General features: G+C 32.7%; 2 protein-coding genes across 6 annotated transcripts; one reads left to right on the top strand and one right to left on the bottom strand.

The window, feature by feature from the left end:
• The first annotated feature begins 5,352 nt into the window (after positions 1-5,352).
• On the top strand, positions 5,353-11,218 carry LOC124914363 (probable ADP-ribosylation factor GTPase-activating protein AGD14). 5 transcript variants are annotated; one of them, XM_047454894.1, is made up of 15 exons: positions 5,353-5,611; positions 5,713-5,834; positions 6,923-6,984; positions 7,119-7,206; positions 7,292-7,353; positions 7,428-7,524; positions 7,742-8,167; positions 8,690-9,379; positions 9,480-9,647; positions 9,884-9,988; positions 10,097-10,186; positions 10,273-10,387; positions 10,468-10,513; positions 10,656-10,845; positions 10,915-11,218. In XM_047454894.1, the coding sequence occupies exons 2-14, from the start codon at positions 5,736-5,738 to the stop codon at positions 10,837-10,839; spliced, it is 2,232 nt and encodes a 743-aa protein (XP_047310850.1). In that variant the 5' UTR covers positions 5,353-5,611; positions 5,713-5,735; the 3' UTR covers positions 10,840-10,845; positions 10,915-11,218. The 5 variants fall into 5 exon arrangements, with proteins under 5 accessions (XP_047310850.1, XP_047310849.1, XP_047310851.1 ...); XM_047454893.1 differs by having other exon boundaries at positions 5,727-5,834; positions 10,656-11,218; XM_047454895.1 differs by having other exon boundaries at positions 10,659-11,218.
• Positions 11,219-13,139: 1,921 nt separating this feature from the next.
• Positions 13,140-15,369, bottom strand: LOC124915065 (leucine-rich repeat extensin-like protein 4). Its single transcript, XM_047455713.1, has one exon. It carries the CDS (start codon positions 15,249-15,251, stop codon positions 13,155-13,157), a length of 2,097 nt encoding a protein of 698 aa, XP_047311669.1. The 5' UTR covers positions 15,252-15,369; the 3' UTR covers positions 13,140-13,154.
• Positions 15,370-20,891: the final 5,522 nt, after the last annotated feature.

Raw genomic sequence — 20,891 nt, 5'->3', positions numbered from 1 at the left:
CTTTAACCCCTAAGTCATTTTCTCTCTCTCTCTCTCTAAAGCTCGATTTTCTCCAACGACAAGGTCCGTTTTTATCATCGCAAGCTCTACTCCGTTTTCTCCATCGGTAAATCCATTTTCTTCGTCGCCCGCAAGCTTCGTGCTCCGTTCTGTTTTTTTCATCTAAAGTATATGAAGCTCCATTCATAAGCTCCGTTTCACCATCTGAAGCATTTGAAGCTACGTTTTTAGGCTCCCTTCCTATAAGGTCAAATAAGCTACGTTTTCACCATCTAATGCATCTGAAATATATATTTTTAAATCTAGTCATTTGTTGTTCAAAAACTTGAAAATATATACACATTTGATTTAAAACTTTCTGGAATCGTTTTTAAAATGTTTCTGTAAGCTAATATGCATATCATTTTCTGAACGCTTCGTTGTCATGTTCTCAACGAATCATTGTCATGTCATTTTTTTTATTGAAATTATTTCTAATAAATTGTAATTCATTTTTTTTTAAATATAGTCATTTGTTGTTCAAAAACATGAAAAAACATACAGATTTGATTTAAAATTTTCTGAAAATGTTTTTAAATTGTTTCTGTAAGCTAATATGCATGTCATTTTCTCAACGCTTCGTTGTAATGTTCTCAACGAAGCATTGTTATGTCATGTTTTTTACTAAAATTATTTCAATTAAACTGTAATTCATTTTTTGTTCAAAAACTTGAAGAAAACATACACATTTGATATTTAAATTTTTTTGGAAACGTTTTTAAAATATTTGTGTAAGCTGATATGCATGTCATTTTCTCAACGCTTCGTTGTCATGTTCTCAACGAAGCGTTGTCATGTTCTCAACACTTCGTTGTCATGTTCTCAACACTTCGTTGTCATGTCATGTTTTAAACTGAAATCGTTTCTATTAAACTGCAATTCAACTTTTTTTAATCTAGTCATTTGTTATTCAAAAATTTGAAGAAAACATACACATTTGATTTTAAAATTTCTGGAAATGTTTTTAAAATGTTTATGTAAACTGATAGGTTTATTAACCTTGAAAAATGCATGTCATGCTCTCAACGCTCCGTTGTCATGCTCTCAACGAAGCGTTGTCATGTTCTAAATGCTTCGTTGTCATGTTCTCAACGCTTCGTTGTCATGTTCTCAACGAAGCGTTGTCATGTCATGTTTTAATCTGATTTTTTCTATTAAATTGTAATTTATTTATTTTTTAAATCCATTCATTTGTTGTTTAAGAACTTTAAGAAAACATATACATTTGATTTAAAAATTTATGTAAATGTTTTTGTAAACTAATAGGTTTATTAACCTTGAAAAACGCATGTCATGCTCTCAACGCTTCGTTGTCATATTCTCAACGAAGCGTTGTCATGTTCTCAACGTTTCATTATCATGTTTTTAATAAAGTGTTGTCATGTCATGTTTTAATCTGATTTTTAATAAACTCATGTAATTTATTTTTTTTATAATGTTTCCAGGAAAGATCTTCAAGTATATATAATAGAAACTTTGTAACTTGCTCACGTCAGTCAGATTTCCACCATTTCCTCCTGACTTTGGTGACCCATGATTTTCAAAGAGGATATTCGTGTGATTCTCTCCTGAGCCTATGTGGAAGTTAGTTGCATTCAAATTTTTGAGTTTTCCAGAAAGGAAGTGGTTTTTGTTTGCTTTTTCCTTTACAAATAATGGGTGATTTATGGGTTTTTGTTTTTATGAAAGTTATCAAGTGGAAGCACGGGATAAGGCGATAAAGCAGAACACGAATGTGTTCTTAGAAACCGATTATGGCCTTTAAGGTCAACCCGATTTTGACATGTTTATTAATCAGGTTAAACATGTCAAATTAATTTCAACCCGAAATCAAAAATACATGATAATATGACATAACCTGATTTTTTCGTCTTCGATTCGAATCATGTTTTCGTATCATGTCAGAAATTGTCGGCATTATTAAAACATTTGCAATAGTATTGCATTAAAATTAATAAAAATTAATTTAATTTACTATGTTAAATTCTTTAATATCATTATTAAAGTCATGGGTTCAAATTCTGTATATATAAGTCAATTTTTTTATTTTAGTTTTTCTATGGAGCCTAGGCGGTTGTCTAGCTCGCTTTACTTGAGGGTGCGACGTTGTTTTCTTGGAAACTATTTTTATGAGTTAATTAATTTCAAATTATTATGACTAGATTTATAACATTTTAAATGATAAAATATATTATAATTTTTTGAAAAAAAGAAAAGAAGAGTGAAAAACATGTCTTATAATTACGATGCTGCATATATACATGATATACCTTAGTCATTACCTTTATAATGATTGATCATTGTCATTGAAATTATTACAAATTGAAGCAAATTAAAGGTGGTCATAATCACAATCACATATTATAAGAGTGAATCATTTGGAGTTGCACTTTGCATGGAAGCTTTCCTAGCTTAGGTGTACGGTACGCCATGAATCATATGATCATATCACAATTGTGTTGGAAACAATTAATTTGCTGGCTGGAAATTCACATCATTAATGGGGTTCAATACAAAATACTATATAAGGCTACTATGCTCATTTAAACAAGTTTACAAGCATATCTACGAATATTTTCAACATAAATTACATGGTCTAAGTGAACTTCGGTTTGAGTAACACACATGTTATGATTTGTGCTTTTTCATTGAAGGTTTTGTGATTTCCAATAATTAATCAATTTCTTCCTCATATAAGTCACCTACTCACCTTATAACATCTTATTCAAGCTTATGAAAATGAACCCAACAATATTCCTTCCATATCTAAAGAGCCACACAAGATACATTTGCAAGCTCAACAATACTCATTCAATGTTTAAAAAGCTCCACACGATATCTTTAATATCACATATGAGTTCAAATGATAAAAAATTTTCCCTTATAACAGTTTAAGTTAAAGTGTGAGTGACGACATTAAAAGATTCTGCTAGGTTCCTAAATTAAAAAACGATTATAATTGGTAAAGTAGACTAGGGGTGTTCATCGGTTTTTTTTAGTCAATTCGAAAACCGAACCGAATTTGAATAAATTTTAATTATCGAATAATTCGAATTCAAACCGAATCCATTTTTTTTATTTTCTGAAACTAGCATAACTCAAAATAAATTATACCAACCAGGAATTGAACCCGAGTCTGTACCGTAGCAGGGGTACTATTCTACCACTAGACCACTTGTGCTTTTGTTATATTTTTTGTTTATGATTTAGGATTTAAAATATTTTAATTTGATTATTTTGAACTTTTTCTTAAACTAAGTTTGAAAGAATAAATAATAAAAAAATTAATTCGGTTTTCGGTTTGATTTTCGAGTTGAAACCCAAACTCGAAAACCAATTCGAAAACCGTATTTGAATTCGAATTGGTTTGAAATTCGATTCGAAAACCGAAAATGAAATTCGAATTTGGTTTATTCAAATTCGGTGAATTCGAATTCGGTCGGATATTCGGTTTAGACCAAATATTGAACACCCCTAAAGTAGACGCTAGCAACATTGATAAGCATGTATAAAAAACCGATAATATTGTCAAGAAGAAGAGAGAAAGAAAAAAAAGTTCATTACAATGCAATGGTTTAAACTACATAACAAGGTTACAATGGTAAGATATGAGTGAAATTTATAGATATTTTTTTGTATGAAATTCTTTGTGAATTTTGTATTTTGATGTTTTACTTGTTATTGACATGAATTTGTTGGTTGTTTATGATTACACACCTTATAATTTATATGTAATTATTGATTTTTCTCATAGTATATAAAATCTTTAGAGTATTGTGGATATTTGAAACATAGTCACTTTTTCAAAGAAAATTAGTTAACCTACATTACTAGCACAATTCTATGAATGACTTTCCTCTAAGACCATGTATGGAGGATCAATTTGGTCTTTTATTTTGAAGTAGTAGAAATAACAAATAATAGATTATTTCAAAATTATGTATATATATATCTTACATGACATTTTGGATCTATATGCTTCTAAGTAAACTTCTCTTACTCTTACATTCATCTCATCATTATATCTTAGGTAGTTAGTTCAACTCTTCAATAAACACTAGAGATTGATTTGAGGTAAATTGATTTTAATAATTATTGTTTACAATTGTATTTGAAGTAAAATATAGTAGTTATTAAGATTTAGAATATTTTGATTAGATAAAAAAAATTACAAAAATCATCAAATATTTTTTTAAAACATTTACCCTTCTTACAACAATCTTCCTAATATCTTCTTTAAAAAAAAAACAATCTTACAAAAAGTTTATTTTTATATTAAAATGTTTTAAATGAAATAGAGAACATAGCTTGAATACTCTATTAAACTTTTCCAATAAATATAGTATATTTAAAATAAAAATAAAATCATATTAGGGATGACAAAGTTTACCATTCCCGCCTCATTCTACTTCAGACATTTGTTTTACTACCATTCCCGTTCGATTTCGAAAAATCTCCGCAGAACACCGTTATACCATATTATCTTAAAAACATAAAATAGCTCATTCATAAAATTATATAACGGATATTTTAATATTATATATTATAATATATTAAAAAATTATATTATTATAAAGAAATAAACTAAAAATTCTTATAAAATATAATGAATAAATAAATATATTAGTAATATAATATATATATATATATATATTCAATTATGTTTATTAGTGTTCGTGGTGAAATCGGGACACAAATACCGTCCCCGCATTATCCCGTTCGATTTTGAAAAAAACTGCTCTTAACAGGACAATTTAGATAAAAAAACGCAGAACGGGTTATAATTGTCATCCTTAATTGTGACCAATTAAGATTTTGGATATCTCAAACATTACACTTTATAACTCTTTATTATTAAAATTATACTAAATAATATTTTATTTTAATGGTTTCAAACGTTATTAATTTATTATTTACGTGACATTTATAAATAAATAAAAATTTATGTCACTAATTTAATTATCAAATTTCAACGAAATTTTAATTACTGTATTTGAAAGAATTAGTTAAAATTCTCGATTCGTTAAAAAAACGTACTTTTAATAGTTCCAAAGTCAAAAGTTTAAAAGAAGTCCAAAATTCATTTAATGCAAGTGGGGATGAAGAATTCAAGGGTATTGATGGTGTTTGAGCCAAAACTAATTTTGAAGAATGTTTAAAAGAAATATTATTTCTTTAATAATTATATATAGTGTATGTTGACATGAAAATAAAATTAGGGTTTCATATTTGAGTTAGTTTGATAGGTAAGTGGAGAAGGAAACCTTTGTTTTTGCTTTTAATGAAAGAGAGTAGTATTTATATAGATCAGAAAATTTAGGCAAGGCAGTAAAAAAGGTCTACCACCATTTTTGGCTTGGCTGGCCATGGAATTGTAAATTAGTCCACCATCCATTGATACATACAGTTCATTTCCAGCGAATACAGCCGGATTTCCCCTCTCTCCTCTCTCCTCCTTTCCTCTCCGTTTTTCACAAACCTCCAAGCTTCACTTCCTTCACTACCTCTGCCACCTGACGTTTACAGAATAATCACTGACTCATCCGTGTCCATCCTGTAACTGGAAGATCAGGTTAGTCTTCTACACTTCTCAATTGGATTAATCATCTTAGATCTGATGCTCGGCAAGGTTGAATTCCGATAACTAATTGTCGATAATGATTTCACGTTTAGATTTGCGTTGGTAGGGAAGAGGAATGGCGAGTCGAGTAAAGGAGGATGCGAAAAACGAGAAAACTATTCGGAATCTGCTTAAGCTTTCCGAGAATCGCAGATGCATTAACTGCAATAGCTTGGTATGATCTGTTGTTAGACTTTTTGATTCTAGTTTGTTTTTACTGAATTATAGTTTGTAGCTTGATTTTCATATGGTTGAGGTTTGCATTCTTGTATTTCCCCAAAATGGAAAAACTGCCGCAATTTTATACTGTTCTTAGAAATCTATCTATTTGACCGGAGATAGATAGAGCAAGAGATTTGTTCAGATCTGAGTAGACTTAGTGTAATTGATATGCAAGAGAAGTTCTGGATTGTTTCACACCAGACCATATGCTTCATCTTCATTTTCAGTTGAGAATTAAGATGCTGTTTTCTTTGATGGCCTAGATTGAGCAATTCTAGTTGCTTGTCTATATCTTTCATTTCTTTCATATAGATTGAAGGATTGAGATCTCTGTTTTTGGTGCTCCCGCATTTCTTAAAACACATTCCAAAATATGCTCCAAATCACTTGGCCAATGTCCATATGGATAACTAAATGGTAGGTCTTGTATCCCGAACTTGCACAGGAAGGTGCTATAGCCTCATACAAGAGAATGGTTCGATACACTCGCAAGATAAACACCAAGAAAAAAAGTATCTAGACACTTCACATAAACCCATTTGACCAATACCTTCGCAATGAACTCTTTCATCATGAAAAACTCCCCTATTTCTTCATTACCATTGATCTACTAGTAATTTGCCTGGAAAGAATGACCTGCACCAAGCAATCAATAATTGTACTTCCATGCAACATTATATTTTCCTCCACTAAGCCAATCCTTCAAATTTGTTCCAGCAGTTGGGACACCTATATGAAATATATGCATCACGGATCTTCGAGATCCAATTAGAACTGAAATATTCCTCTCCTCACAGGATTACTATAACATATTGTTAGAAAATGTTGTAGCTGAAAGTTGTAAAGGCTATTTAATGCTATTTCTTGTTCTGAATAATTTTTTTTGATAAGCAATCTATCATAATGTTGGTCCATCAGGCTTGTTGGCAGTTACAGTGACTTTGCTTTGGTTGCATCGTATCATCTAAAACAACGATTTTTATCAGCTGTAGCAAAGAAATAAAATTTTCTCTGATGATGTTAACTGGGTTTCTAATGCAGGGACCACAATATGTCTGTACAAATTTCTGGACTTTTGTTTGCACAAACTGCAGTGGGATACAGTAAGTAAACTAGCTTTTTCATGCATGTATATGATCCTTTTATGTTAAATTAATCAAGAGGTCGGAACTATATATTAGTATTTTTTTGGCCAAGAATTTTAATAGTTTCAATCGGTATATGGAACTGTTTACAGTCGAGAGTTCACACACAGAGTAAAATCAATATCAATGGCCAAATTTACATCGCAAGAAGTTGCTTCTCTTCAAGGAGGTGGAAATGCGGTATGAATCTCTTCTGGTGTAGGGTATCTAATTGTTAACGGTCCATAGTTTACATTGTAATTTGTTTCAATGTTTTAAACTGAAGCGTGCTAAGGAAGTTTACTTGAAGGAGCTGGATTCACAGCGGAATTCTTTTCCTGATAGCAGGTATTGAAGCTAGGCCATGTACTGGTAGTTCTTTTAAAATGCAACTGCTTCTCTTATTTCTGTTTTGTTGTCAGCCATGTTGAGAAGCTTCGAGACTTTATCAGACACGTCTATGTTGATAGACGATATACTGGTGAGAGGAGTTTAGACAAACCACCAAGAGGAAAGATGGTAAGACTTATCCCAACCTCATCTCATTTCTCAAATAGCAAAACACAAACAGAAAAGATAGATATAATACAGCCAATGAAGATTTGATCTCTTCAACATAATATGGATGGTGGTCTAAGAAAGTTCAGAAATGGAGCAGTTTCATATGGTCATTCTTTTGTGACCTCCCAGACTAGAGTTGTTATCTTACAAAGATCAACCTTTTCATATCATGCAGGGCGAACCAGAAGATTCCTATGCAAACAAGAGGAATGATGCATATCATAGTGGATCGAGAAGCCCTGCATCTGAGGATGGATATGAGCGTCGTTATGGTGACAGGCCAAGCCCCGGTGGTAGAAGTGATGACAGAAGTAGTTTGGACAGTAGGAGTCCAGGGTATCTAGAAAGTCGACAATATGGTGATAACAGGAAAAGCCCAGCCCATACTGAGGTTGTGAATGACTGGCGACGTGAAGATAGATTTGGGAATGGTAGGAAAACAGATGATAGTAGAACTTTTGATACAAGATCACCTGACCTTCAAAAAGATGGGAATATTTCTAGTCCCCCTATGGCTCGTCCTGTCAGGGAGATTTTGGGGGACAATGTATTGCCTCTTCGTATTGAACCTCCTAAAGATAATGGTTCCTTTGTCACACAGGTGATGTTCTGATAAATTGATTTTTTTTTTTTATTGTGTAGTTTGTTGGGAAAAAGATCATATATACATGAACATCTCAAAATTAGCAAACTATTTTAAGAGCAATATTTCCTTTTAACTTTTGATAAATAAAGCAGATAGGTCCAACAGTAACCTCCATAATGGAAAATTAGAACATGTCGTTGGACATGTAACTAACAGGCCAATGGAAGTCATTATTGGGTCTATTTGCTCCATTTATCAAAGTTGAAGAGTAATGTTGCTCCTCATTCAGAAAAGCTTGTGTAGATTTTGTTCCTTTTAACTAGTTTTTTGTTACTTCACTTAATCTCCCCTTCATTAGTTACATATAATAATAGCTTGTGTGATTTCTTATGCATCTAATATCCTTTTCTGTATACCAAATGCACTATCAACTCTGCGCCTCTAGTGAGTTAGAGACAAAATGCCATTATAAACTTTTATTTCTTATTTTCCTTTCAGAGTAAAAATTCCATTTACTGACCATGTTGTTAATTACAGAGGAGTGTTTCATCAAGTAGCTTGGCATCTTCTAATGGAAATCCAGCCGAAACTAAAAATGAGAATTTTGGATCTCTCATTGATTTCGACGCTTTTGCTGAACCTATTCCAGTAACCGCCACAACAACACAACAGACTCAGCAAGCTGTTCCAGACAAATCCACTGATCAGCTAGGTACTTTGTCCAATGCTGACAACTGGGCTTGCTTTGACTCTGCCCCCACCACAATACCTTCTGCTTCGTCGAATGACAATCCATTGCTATCTGTATTTTCACAATTTTCCTCTTCAACATCCGTAGTAGCTCCCTCTGCTGTAGCACCTGGTAGCAATAATTTGATGCCTGGAGGCGATTTATTTGCATTACAATCTAGTACTAATCCACCAGTTGCACCTCCAGGGCAAATGTTTGTCTCAAATGACAGTAATAATGTTCAAGCTATCTCTTCTGCAAACAACTTGAACATGTCACCCCCTGCGAATTATCCATCCTTTGGTTTGCCTGCCGCAGCTCCAGCAAACAACTTTGCTCAATTTCCTTCTGCAACTGTTCCTGTGGCGGTTTCTGGGCCACCATCGGGGTATCCATCAAATGTGCCGACTTCCCATGGCATGCCTCATGGTCAGCATCCCTCCTTTCCTCCTAGCCAGTCATTTGCTCCGTCTGTTGGTGGACCTCCAAATAATCAGGTGCCTCTTTACAGCTTTCTTCATCCATTTTGTTTGGCCTATGATCCTGATTTTTTTTTATTTTTTTATTTATGGTATAACATATTGTGATCTTTGGCAGCCATGGAATTCGTCCATTGCTCCAACTTCTGTTGCTTCTTCCAATGTTTCACCTGTCCCTACTGGCCAATCTGGCTTTTTACCTTTCTCGGAGGCAGTCCATGCTGGTGCAGCTCAGCCTTCTTCTACAGCGGAACCCAAATCTGCCTCACGAAAAGAATTGCCCCAGGTAACAGGTTGCTAATCTGGAGCTTGTTTGATATGAGAGCTTATTTGGAAAAAAAATCTATGCTAGGAAATCAAAATCTTGATTGATAAAAAAATGGGTTTTTTTGGGTTAAATTACTTAAATTTTCTTTTCATGTAAAGGTATTTTTTTTTCAGTCAAACAAGGTCCTGGTGACAAGAAGTGGTTTCATGTCTAAGTCTAACACATTATTTTTCTGAACTGTACTTGTTTTGCAGGATATATTTGCCTCAACTTATCCATCTTATGGAGGAATGCCAGGTTGGCAAACTGCTCCTCTCCCTGGATATGGACTCCAAATGCAATATAATAATCCTGCAATGGTATGATCTAGGGTTTGTTTATAAAATGCTAGTTCACATTTTTCCTTAAAAAAATCAAAATAATAATATGTTGGTTGTTTATATGATGAAATGTATGTATGTACACAGCAAATGCCCCATCCACATCTACAGTCATCAAAATCCAGCAATCCATTTGATCTCAATGATGAAATGCCTCCTCCGGCTCAGGTTTCATCGGTATAATAATTTACTTGTTACCTCTTTCTCTCTAAAGAGTAGCAAAAAAAAGTAGTCATTAATTTTTTCATATATGGTTTCTGCAAAACCAGTTTCCTTCCATGGGATCTATGCAAGACGCCTTACCAATGTGGGGTTCCCAGTCATCATCTTATTCATCTGGTGTACCTCAAGCACAACAACCATTTATGCCTCCTCCCAGTAATGCAACTTTCCCATTTCTAATCTCTGATTTGCGATTATTGTTACATATTTATATATATATCTTAATGATGTCTCAGATTCATTAATGACGCAGTCGGTTCCTAATAACAACATACCCATAAGGTATATTTTTCTCATTTGAGTCATTGACATCAAGATCCTTGTTTTTTTCTAAGCTTTATTATAATAGAACCATTTGAACCCCTTTTTTTGTAACTTTTCATAATTATAGATTATATCTGAAATTCGGCTTATTGATTATTAGTAGTAGGCCTCCTCCTCCTCAAGGTGTAATGGACTTTTTTGGCGCGGAATTTGCAACCTCGAATCCTCCTCCTGGCCACGATCATCATCATCAACAACAAATGGTGGGGGGTGGAATATATTCAGCAGGACCAGTTGCAGCGGCGAATACTTTTCCTTCCATGGGAGGGAACCCCTTTGGATAAAAAAAAGTACATCTTTATTGTTTTTTGTATTTTGGAGTGGGCAAAATTTTGTATCTCTTGATTATATTATTGCAGATTGGTTAAAAAAAAAAAGCCTTATTTATTCCTCAAGTAGAAGAGGAATGTTTGAGAAAGAGGAGGAATGAAATGCTGCTGCTTGAAACCACTACCACCATCACCTCAAATTGGTATCTGTCAGCTTTATTCTATCCGATTGTAAAATTTTTAAAAAAGGCAAAATTCCTTTTTATTATTTATTATTATTATTATTGACTGAGGTGAAGAATTTGTTGTAAGATATTTGTGATTGTAAAGAATGATTGATATGTAGTTAATACCATTTTGGTATTATTTAATGTTTTTTTGTTTACATTATTGAGATATGTTGTACTTGAAATTTAGATTATTATTGATTTTCAGGTGTGGTAGGTCACATGATGTGGAGAGTGTGACATTATTGGCTTTATCAAAAAAAAGAAAAGAAGGTATGATAAGTTTTGTTACATTATGTTTCCAAAGTTTTTATTTATTTATTATTATTAAAAGAAATATGAATTATATACTAAAATATCTTATATTTTATTTTAAATTATTATTTTTATCATTATATATTAATTTTTCTATAAAAAAACTCACTTTTTCTCATAATCAGATAACTGTAAAAAGAAGAAAGGCTAAAAAGTAACAGTAAAATGGAAAGACATTGAGCATATTTTTTTGGAAAAAACTTGCCCATGACTGACCGTTGTTGGCCTCTGCCTTACTTTCTGTTTCTTTCTCACGTGATAAGATATGGAGCTTGAAAGATAATATGTGGAATTAATTCTATTATTTAAATATATATATATATATATTAAATATAGATTGTTAGGTCAGGGTTGGGTGTCAGACTTCACATGTTAATGCTATCAAACAAACAAGGATCCAACCCACTAATGAATCATGTCTAACTTTCCTCCAAACACTTTCTCCCAAAGTGACCTTTTTTATTTATGATTTAACCTATTTTCAAACAGAGAATCTTAAACTGTATTTCTTACTTTTACCATTTCAAATTTAATGTTTTATTTTCAGTTTTACCTAATATAATAAATTGAATGTCAAATTAATATATGGACAAATAACCCACTAAGGCCTTGTTCTCTATGGGTTTTTTAAAAAACTCATCCAAAATCAGTTTTCTCATCAATCACTTCTCAACAATCACATCACTCATTTCATTAACCAAAATACTAAAATACCCTCTATTTTAAATTATTATTTTTTATTTTATTTATATATATCAATACCCTTTAAGTCTTTTTACCACAAATAATCATCACCTCCTCAAAATCATCACCAATCATTACTTTTTTCCATCTCTAAGTTTTTTTAAAAACCCCAATCCGAACAAGGCCTAAGAGAGTTTAAGTAAAAGAGTAGTTCTTAATAGACTAATTACGAATTTGATTTCACTTAGAATGGTATGACTTAAGAATTATATTAGATGAAGTTATGGCGGTAGAGATGATGATGAAATTTAATAGAAACTACAAAAATCTCTTTTACTTAGGCTGGCAGCATTTGTTTGTATATCTAGATCAAGATACATAAACAAATAATTTATTTGTGGTCTGATACATACATATATACACAACAACAATCCAAGGAGGAATAAAATAAAGAATATATATTATAGTAGTAAAACATGAATGGCTTGTATCCAATATGATGCAAGCCAAATATCTCCAGAGTCCAGTCTCAAAGTTGTCAAAAACAAAAAAAAAAAATACCAAAATGATGTCTCTTTGGTTTCCTTATTATACCAACCAAAGTAATACTAGTTACTACTAAAAACAATGACACTTAGGGGGGACAAGAAATGTAGAACAAAATTGAAATGAAGAAAGAAAATACACCAACCAACCATAATGCTGCTGTCAATTAGCTATAAATTGCTAGCAGAAGAAGCATTAAAAGGAAATGCATGCATGCATTCAATACCAAGCAGCAGCTAGATGCTGATCCTCTAATTAATAATAATAATAATAATAATTATGATCTTCTCCATACTTACACTTGAAACCTAAATTGCTTGCCTTTTTTATTTCATCAAATGGAGGAGGAGAGATCAGACCCCCTTCTCCATCTTCCATCATCCATCCTCTTCTCAACTGCAATTCATCAACACATGCTACAATCTCCTCTCATGTGATTATGAACATATGTAATTCATAATTGGCTTCAACTGAGAATATGGCTTGGATAATAATAATATATAGAATTGCTGCTAACACTTTCTACACTGCTTTTCAAAGAGGATTTAAAAAAAAGAATCAATAGAAAGGAGGTGGTGGAGGTGATGCATATGGAACTCCAAAAATTGGTGGCAATGGCCCCTCGTATACTTCTGGAGGTGGTGGAGGAGGATGTGAATAATATTGTACTGGCGGAGGAGGAGGAGGAGAGTGATGGACATCATGATGTTGTGGTGGTGGTGGTGAAGGCAGTGGTTCTATACAAGGAGGTAATTGTGGTTGAGGGGGTGGATAGACTGGAGACATCGGTGGAGGTGGAGAATGAACTGGAGGCAACGGTGGAGGTGGGGATGAATAAACATAGGAAGGTGGCGGAGGATGAGAATGTGGAGGTGGTGGTGGTGGCGGAGAATAATAGTAATAGGGCATAGGCGGTGAAGGCGGAGGAGGAGGTGGTGGTGAATTGAAGTAAAAGGGTGTAGGCGAAGGAGGTGGAGGAGGCGGTGAAGGCGAGTAAATGGGTGGCGGAGGCGAGTATACAGGCGGTGGTGGAGGTGAAGGTGGTGGAGGAGGTGGAGGCAAGTAAACCGGTGGTGAAGGTGGAGGCGAGTAAACCGGTGGTGGTGGAGGAGGCGAATAAACCGGTGGTGGAGGTGGAGGCGAGTAAACCGGTGGTGGAGGCGGAGGCGAGTAAACCGGTGGTGGTGGAGGTGGAGGCGAGTAAACCGGTGGTGGAGGCGGAGGCGAGTAAACCGGTGGTGGAGGCGGAGGCGAGTAAACCGGTGGTGGCGGAGGAGGCGAGTAAACCGGTGGTGGCGGAGGAGGAGATGGAGGGGAGTAAACAGACGGTGAAGGTGGAGGAGATGGAGGGGAGTATACTGGAGGAGAAACATAAACCGGCGGCGGCGAAACATGAACCGGCGGTGAAGGAAAGAATATGGGCGGAGGAGGTGGTGGTGCCGGAATAGTAGAAACAAAAGGCTTACACTTAAACGCACTACAATCCACAGCCCTTGACAAGAACGCCCCACACTGCTTATCAGAACGCTGAGCCAATCGCTGCGGCAAGCAATTCCTCGTATCATCAAACTCCGACAATCCCAAACACACCGAAGGTTCACCCGTAAAGAAGTTATCAGAAAATGTAAAATTAACAAGCCTCGGAAGCTTACAAATACTCGCCGGAATAGATCCCGACAACATATTATGTCCAACATTAAGCTGTTCCAAGCTTACCATCCCACCAATCGACTCCGGCAACGACCCCATAAACTCATTAAAACTCACATCAAACACAGTCAAATTCTTCAACATCCCAATCTCCGTCGGTAAACAAGACCTCAACCCATTATTCATCAAAATGATTTCATTCAATCTAGACATGTTCCCTATGCTAGCAGGTAAACATCCATGGAACTTATTATTAGCCAAAACAATAACAGAAACCGGCGAATTACCCAAATTACGTGGCAATTCAAACTGAAACCTATTATGATTGATGAATATAGCGTCCAGATCTTTATCAAATAGCTCCTTCGGCACCTCTCCTTCGAACTCATTAAACCTCAGATCCAGAAATTTCAAACTAGGTAACTGAAGAACTACTCTGGGGAATTTCCCAGCGAACCGGTTGTTACTCAGATCTAGCTCAAATAAATGCTTCAAGTTGTTAAACTTACGTGGAACAGTGCCGCAGAAACGATTTGAGTTTATATGGAACAATGCTAGATCTGTAAGTAAACCAAGCTCCTCCGGTAGATATCCGGCGATATCGCCGTGGTTGAGATCGATGCCGGCGACTGTTCTTATTGAAAGATCGTCTAGAGATGGAGCACAGTAGATATTAGTGTAGTTGCAGACGTTAGATCCGATCCAGTTTGCTGTGAGATTGAGAGGATCTGAGAGAATTGCTAGCTTCCAAGCTTGGAGAGCAATGTATGCGTTCCGGATACGAGGATTCTCGAATGTAAGAGATGAGTCGACTGTGACATGCTCGCCGCGGTCGCCGAATTCATCTCTGTAGTAAAGTAGCTGCCGCTGTCGAATGTAATGTGCTTCTGCATCCGTCAGACGGAGACTACCACCTTTAGCGAAAGGTATGTATGTGGTGATGGTAAAGAGAAGGAAATGAAGAAATAACAGAGAGAGCTTAGGTATGGAGTTCGTTGTCTTCATCTCGGATGAGACGACATCCGACGCTCCTCTGGAAATGAGATTGAATAGAGAGAGAGAGAGTGGCTTTCTTCTCTAATGGAGTATGTGAGGAAGAAGGGGGAAGAAGAAGAGAGAGAAAACCGAACAAAAGGACAGCTAACTCACAGCTCAAAAAAACACAACAGATTGATTATTCTCTTTCACAACTTCTTGCATTGTTCAATTTTGCCCATTAACTTTTTCTTTTGACAAGGAACTTCCAAATGTACCATTCTTATATTTCAAGAACCCTAGCCTCTCGATGATCTAGGTTCAAGCCCACAAGTTCCACGCGTTTGGTTAAAGAAAAATGATTGGGAGCACGACTTTGGGACCTTGATATTATACGAAAGTGACATCGCTGTTATACAAAAGGAACGAGGTCTCTTTTGTATAACAACGGTGTCACTTTAGTATAACAGTGATGCTTTCGTTGTACGAGTCGCTCCCCAAAGTCGTGATTTCTATCATTTCTCCTGGTTAAATTATTTGAAAGAATTTGTATGCTATATGTTTACCGCGAAATTACTCGCACTCCAAATGAGAAGTTTACTGAAAAAATAACAATTTTTTTTTAAAAATATCTTAACTCTTTTATTTTTTCTCACATATCATCTTCTTATCTAATATTCAACCTAAAGTGTTATGCCGCGTAAATACCGAACACACATTTTTTAAAATATTATTTTTCTTTTTTTGGAAATTTAACTATATTTGTTTGAAAATTGGGTACAACGAACAAAAGAGTGGATTTGAAATCTCCTTCCTTTCCTTTCCTACAAGTGTATTAGGGACCCACCCATGTGCTTGATTGTCGGCGATTATGTGGACCCACTATTTTTCACTTTGTTTTGTCTGGTTTCGTGGTTAAATTTTCCTTAAATCACGCACATAAGTGTGTTTTACCTGTTTAATACTATTTTAATTCAATTGATTTCAACATAACAAAGATATCAACAATAACAGTATTAAATATATATATATATATATATATATTATATATAGCATGATCATCACTAAATTCTAATCAATTTAACTACCTAATGGATTAAATTATAAATGTTTAGAGTTATTTTATAATATGCTTAATTATTTCATTTTAATTCAAATATAAATACTCGAACTAATACAGTTAAGAGGAAAACATAAATGCACCGCTTATTTAATGATTCACCTAATTTATCAACGTATGATTTTATCGGGTTAACTAATGTCACATGTATCATTCATTCCTATTTTTATGTATTACATTAATAATAAAACAAAACATGTTCAATAGATTAATTTACTGTTTTAGATTGTGTTCTCTAATTTGTCATTCTTAGAAATGAGAAATCTAAACATTGTTTTTAATTGTTTTATCGAAACATAGTTAAAACATTACTTATTCATACTTATACTTATGTTGTCTATTGTCTTAAAGTTCAAGAAACTAGAGAAAATAATGTTGAAATTAGTGAGAATAATGTTGAAGATGAAGAATGAGGAAAGAGAATTGAAGATGGAAATAACCTTTTGTTATTAAATATGGTTATGTGAAATGTGGGTAAATATAATAAAGTATATATTTATTATAATGATTAAAATTTTGATATATATATTTTAATATTAACAAAATTGGGTATCGAGTTTTGTGTTTGGGTTTGACACACCCCGACCTCGAATCCGATCGATAATTATTTATCATTCTCATTCCCGATCCCGATTTAAAATACCTGATCCGATCATCGACTATCCACGGGTATCGGGCATTGCCATCCCTAATATAAATAGAGATGATTGTCGGATTTGGGGTCAGGATCAGGTAGTTAATTGAAAATCTAGTTTGGGAATTGATACTTCCCTACCCGACGGATAGGGCACCCGTTACTATCCCTATTCAAAAAATTGTATATATAAGACTTATTTTTTTGAAATGGAGAAACCAAATTAGAAGTTCATTACTTAATAGAGGTACGAGAAAAGGTTGGGGGCAATGAAGTAGGTGAAGTGGTTGAATTTTGCGAGTTGTTTCAACCACTGCTGGATTGAATTTCAAGAGCCAAACGAAAATGAATACCACACAGAAGAGTCAAGACCAGGCTCCCTAATAGAATGTTTAACCGATCCGGAGAATCAGCCGGAAGCTGTACCTGTGCCTCCTGGTAATCCAGTTGCTTCCCCGGGGGAGGAAGCTGGTCCGGCTAATCATAACCTACGATTAGGACTATATATTTATTCAATTCTCAATAAAAATATGTTAAAACATGAACAATTAAGTTTAATCATCATGAACTATTAGAAGAGAATAATGAGATTAGAAAGTGTACATAAGAAGCCAATTCTTTTAAAACATACAAAATAAATATAAAAATAAAAAGCCAGCCAAGCAGGAGACAAAGTGCCAACGGAGCAAGACAACATGCCAGCAAGGCACTCCCAGCTGGAAGCCTATTGTGTCCAGTCCAATAAATGTAGCATTTTCATTCAAAATCAAATAAATTAGAGGAATAAACAAATACCCTAATTCAAAATAATCAACTTTATTATATTTAAATCTATAAAATAATTCATACAATCATACCAAATAAGAAAAAAAAGTCTAAAATAAAATATATTGATTTTACTTTTTTTTAAAAATATATTTAGGGTTTATGGAATAAAACCATAAATTTATGGAACTCTCAAATTGAACTACCTACAGTTTTGTTAATGGGTGAACCCAACCATTAGTTGGGTTGGGCAGTTTTATGATATCAAATTGCTAAATTTAATGATAATTTGAAAATGATTAAAATATGTATAATTTAGTTGCAACCAAAAGTTATTTATACATCTTTCTTAACAAATTAAATTGTTTTACTCATTAAACTACATTTAAAATATAAAATAAAATTTAATTTTGTTAATATTTATAATTTAGATATAAGACATTTATTTGTACAAACTATTTAATATGATATTTGTCCTCGTATTTTAAATTTATTTATGTATCTATGCCATATTTTGTTTATTCATTTATTAATGTTCTTTGTTTTAACTTAAAACAAAATAATTTAATTTTTTTTTTTTTTTTGTGAAAATTGAACTTAATATTCGATTTTTTTTATGTAAATTTTGTCACTTGAAATACTCTACGGGTAGAGACACCTTTTTATTCTTGAACACACGAAATCATGATCTTCCACTTTGTCCACCAATGTTTCTTTTTTAACCATGGGTAGATGTTTTTCAAATAAATCTATTAAAAGTATTTTTTTTTTTATGATCTAGTGATGTTTATATTTCCTTCTAGCACTGTAGTTTCATAGTCCTATTTTAATTGTTTTAAATATAAGAAACTAACATACTATACATTCATAACTTTCACTTCTATTTAACTTCATAATTTTTTTTTATTTTAGCAGTCATTTATATTTAGTAATAAACCTATGTTTAGTTGTTGGTCTTGATCCAATGTTAAGGACATCTATCTCTATTGTTAGTTTTGTACTCAATAAATTATTATTTTGTTTTTGGCTGTTACGACAACCATGCTAGTGGACCTTTAACCTCACATTTTTAGTTGAAATGTGACTTTTGTATACTTTATTTCAATATATTGTCCTAATTCTTGCGAATTTGGTCAATTATGGTCGTTTTATTTATTGCAGAAATAAATCGATTGTCAACAATCTATTAAGTTAAAGTGATTAAATTCTTTTGTTGCATCTAATTTTATATCGGGACATATTAGTTAGAATTTTTATATTGTACTTTCTTATTTTGAATGAAATATGACTCACCAATTTATTTAACTATAATATTATATTATTAATATTTTATAATATCTTAATCAATTTTAATTTTTTTTATATTATTATAATATTATCATAATATTATTAATATAGTTAGATATTGAATTTGTTGATAAAATTTTTAAATTGATTTAATTGAACAAATGTTATTAAATATATTAAAGTAGCTCAAGTGTAAAACTAATTTCTAATAAACAAATGTAATGAGTTTTTATTTAAATGTCTTAAGTTTAGGTTATGAATATACTAGTAGGGTACTCGTTTTTAATAAAATTAATAAAAGTTAATATTCAAATATAATATTTAATGAAAATAATATCAACGAATCAAACAAAATAAAATAAAATATTTTAATATATTTTGATAACAAATTTTAAACAAATTTATTTATTAAATAAAATCGTAAAAACAAATTATTATATTTATAATTTTCTTCAAAAAATCATTAATTAATATATTACTAATGGATCTTATATATATATGGTTAGTCCAATTGTGTCACCTAATATCAATAATCAACTTATTATATGTTTTGTTTTTAGTTCAAATAGTAAATATAACTTAGATTCTGTCATCACAATTTTTGATTTAAATTGTCTCTTTAGGGTGTGATTTTTTTCTCGATTTGATCGGTAGCTGACGGAGGATGGAATAGTAATAATATTTGTGTCCCTTGTCACAACTCTACCCCTTTCTCACTTCATTTATGCCTCAACCGTAAACATATATCTCGATTCTCGATCTGATCAACTCATTGCCATCCTTAGATATAACTATTATTAGACAAATAAGATGGATTTGAATATTTCTCTTTAATTTAATATATTAAATAATTGTTATACAATTTAAAAAATAATTGAAAATAAAATATATAATTTTGTATGTGAATTTTAATTGAGATAAGAATTTTTTTTTTATCAATTTGGGGATATAAATGAACATTATATATATTTGATATGAAGAATATAAGAGAATAGAATCTATATATATATAATGATGCTTAATTTTTAAAGTGTCCGGATTGCCGGGTCGAGAGCTGTGGTTAATTTGGTTACTTGGGTCGGATTGTGGGTTGACCCGTTTTTAAATTTAAAACGGTTAAAAATAAAATTAAAAATGCTAGAGGTATGTTTCGAACTTGCAACCTATCAAAACAAGTACAACTCTTTAACCAACTAGGCTACAAAGACTTTATATTTTAAATTTAACACCAAATTTGATAAACGCGGGACGTTTTATTATTAATATAAGTTCAACTTTTTAACTAACTAATCTATATATATATAATGATGCTTATTTTTTAAAATGTCCAGATTGCCGGGTCGAGAGCTGTGGTTAATTTAAAGTGTCCGGATTGCCGGGTCGAGAGCTGTGGTTAATTTGGATACTTGGGTCGGATTGTGGGTTGACCCGTTTTTAAATTTAAAACGGTTAAAAATAAAATTAAAAATGCTAGAAGTATGTTTCGAACTTGCAACCTAACAAAACAAGTACAACTCTTTAACCAACTAGGCGACAAAGACTTTATATTTTAAATTCAATACCAAATTTGATAAACGCGGGACGTTTTAATATTAATATAAGTTCAACTTTTTAACTAACTAATCTATATATATAATGATGCTTAATTTTTAAAGTGTCCGGATTGCCGGGTCGACAGTTGTGGTTAATTTGGATACTTGGGTCGGATTGTGGGTTGACCCGTTTTTAAATTTAAAACGGTTAAAAATAAAATTAAAAATGCTAGAGGTATGTTTCGAACTTGCAACCTAATAAAACAAGTACAACTCTTTAACCAACTAGGCTACAAAGACTTTGTATTTTAATTTCAACACCAAATTTGATA

The sequence above is a fragment of the Impatiens glandulifera genome, chromosome 9, assembly GCF_907164915.1.
Source record: "Impatiens glandulifera chromosome 9, dImpGla2.1, whole genome shotgun sequence".
In the NCBI taxonomy this organism is placed as follows: domain Eukaryota; kingdom Viridiplantae; phylum Streptophyta; class Magnoliopsida; order Ericales; family Balsaminaceae; genus Impatiens; species Impatiens glandulifera.
Note: the sequence above shows the minus strand (reverse complement) of the source record. Positions and strands in the feature narration are given on the sequence as shown.

Excerpts from the sequence above, each read along its gene's own strand:
- LOC124914363 (XM_047454893.1), top strand. The coding sequence starts at position 5,736 with ATGGCGAGTCGAGTAAAGGAGGATGCGAAAAACGAGAAAACTATTCGG. Across the intron at positions 7,354-7,427 it reads AATTCTTTTCCTGATAGCAG|CCATGTTGAGAAGCTTCGAG; the intron begins GTATTGAAGCTA and ends TTTTGTTGTCAG. Across the intron at positions 9,648-9,883 it reads CACGAAAAGAATTGCCCCAG|GATATATTTGCCTCAACTTA; the intron begins GTAACAGGTTGC and ends CTTGTTTTGCAG.
- LOC124915065 (XM_047455713.1), bottom strand. The coding sequence starts at position 15,251 with ATGAAGACAACGAACTCCATACCTAAGCTCTCTCTGTTATTTCTTCAT.